The 1,921-nt window shown below is 32.4% G+C and overlaps 1 protein-coding gene across 1 annotated transcript; it reads left to right on the plus strand.

Annotated features, from left to right (window-relative positions):
* The first annotated feature begins 306 nt into the window (after nucleotides 1–306).
* Nucleotides 307–1,639, plus strand: LOC106767785 (BAG family molecular chaperone regulator 2). The gene is made up of 2 exons (XM_014652737.2): nucleotides 307–597; nucleotides 1,157–1,639. The coding sequence occupies exons 1-2, from the start codon at nucleotides 354–356 to the stop codon at nucleotides 1,381–1,383; spliced, it is 471 nt and encodes a 156-aa protein (XP_014508223.1). The 5' UTR covers nucleotides 307–353; the 3' UTR covers nucleotides 1,384–1,639.
* The last annotated feature ends 282 nt before the right edge of the window (nucleotides 1,640–1,921 follow it).

A 1,921-nucleotide genomic window follows, 5' to 3' on the forward strand; every position in this document is an offset into this window, starting at 1 on the left:
GACTTACGACACTTGTTCAGTATTAATTAAGGTACACTGATTGGTTTTGAAGCAAGAAGAAAAAATAAATAAAAGAAGCTAATTGAAAGGCATTGATTTTGCCCCACCAATCAAGCAATTAAATGAATTTGTTGCTAAGTACCCACTAACTTCCCATGTGCCCTAGAAAAGACAATTTGCCCATATTGTCCAATGTCTCCCCATGTGTTCCCTAATCTCTTGCTTTTTTGCAACACTAGGGCGGCTGCTATTTTATTCATGCTCTTCTTTCTGCCTTTTTCAACACTTTCCTTCTATTATATAAGGGCCTAACCTCATCACCTTCTCTTTCCAAACCAAAAAAGAGATCAAAGATGATGAAGTTGAGGTCAAAGAGGTTTTCAAGAAGCAGCTCCAAGCTTGGCAACAATGGGAGCAAAGGAGAAAAGGATGCCAAAAACAATGGTGAAATCAAGTGGGAACTTAGGCCTGGTGGCATGCTTGTTCAGAAGAGGGAGAGTAATAATAACCAAAGTTCTGGAGAGGGACTCATTGCTGTTAGAGTCTCCACTGTCTCACAATGGCATCACATTTCCATTGATTCCACTTCAACTTTTGGTAATCATCTTATAATCAAATCTAATTTTACTTATATTGAGTTTGGTTTCACATTATGTAGCAAAAAAGATTCAAAACATCTGTTATTTCAAAGTTTTCGGTTTAAAAAATGTATTAAGTTTCTTTTATATAAAATGTTTTTAGTTTATTGGTCTACAATCTCCTTAAAGTTTTTTTTTTTTTGTTTTTTCCTTATCAATTTGTTGTTCATGCATACCCTTTTCAAAGTCTACTCCAAATTTTCATTTTGAGTTAAAGGGTGTTTTCATTAATAAAAAAGATTCAAAATTTTGGTTTATAATGTTGACTTTGAAATCATTAGTTTTTTTTCAGACAAACGTAATTAATGTATAGTGATATATAACATTCTAAAAGTTGGAGACCAAAACTAAAATTCATTAGGGTGGATAGAGGGATGAATCATTAAATTAGATAAGATACTGAGAATAAGTTCTCTAAATCAGAGATCAGAAATGATTAAGCTTTTCATTTCTTGAAAATTGGAGAGACCACAGAGATTTTGATACTGATTTGTGAATTGAACGATAATAACTTGCAGGGGAACTAAAACTGATTTTGTCACTGGTGACAAATTTGGATCCTGGAGAGCAGAGGCTTCTGTTCAAGGGCAAAGAGAGGGAGGACAGTGAATTCCTTCACATGGTTGGGGTGAGAGACAAGGACAAAGTCCTAATGCTTGAGGATCCTGCAACAAAGGAGATGAAGCTTCTTGGCATGGCAAGAGGCCAACCCATTAACAATACTTGCTGTACCATCGCTGTATGAACACCCTTTAATTTCATCAAACTTGTTGTTAATTAGCACTAACCAGAAAAGAAAAGAAAAGAAAAAACAAAAAGTGAAGTAAAGTTTAATGTAATGATATGGTCTTTCTTCACTTTTGTTTGTCTTAGAATAGAAACTTAATTATGTACTTATCTGTTGGGTAGAACCTCCCTTCATTTCAAAATGTACAACATGATGCAATGCCATGTCATTTTGCAGAGGTTTCTCTTGTAATTCAAGTATCCATTCTCTCATATGTTTTTTGTATTGTACTTCTCTAGTGTTTTTTTAAAATATATTTATTTTGATACATTAAAAAAGTTTTTAATATGCTTTAAAATACAAAAATTAATATAAGTAAATGTGTTTTTAAGGTTAATTAGATAAACAACACAAGCATCAAAATTGTTTCATCAAACATCGTCAATCTTTTGTTTTTTTGTTTTTTTTTTCTTGTAATGATTTTAGTTGTACATTGAGGGTTTAGCGGATAAAAAAACATAATACAAAATTTAGTATTGTCACAATATGTTATCCA

This window comes from Vigna radiata, chromosome 7 (assembly GCF_000741045.1).
Source record: "Vigna radiata var. radiata cultivar VC1973A chromosome 7, Vradiata_ver6, whole genome shotgun sequence".
Lineage (NCBI taxonomy): Eukaryota > Viridiplantae > Streptophyta > Magnoliopsida > Fabales > Fabaceae > Vigna > Vigna radiata.

Excerpts from the sequence above, each read along its gene's own strand:
- LOC106767785 (XM_014652737.2), top strand. The coding sequence starts at position 354 with ATGATGAAGTTGAGGTCAAAGAGGTTTTCAAGAAGCAGCTCCAAGCTT. Across the intron at positions 598-1,156 it reads TGATTCCACTTCAACTTTTG|GGGAACTAAAACTGATTTTG; the intron begins GTAATCATCTTA and ends AATAACTTGCAG.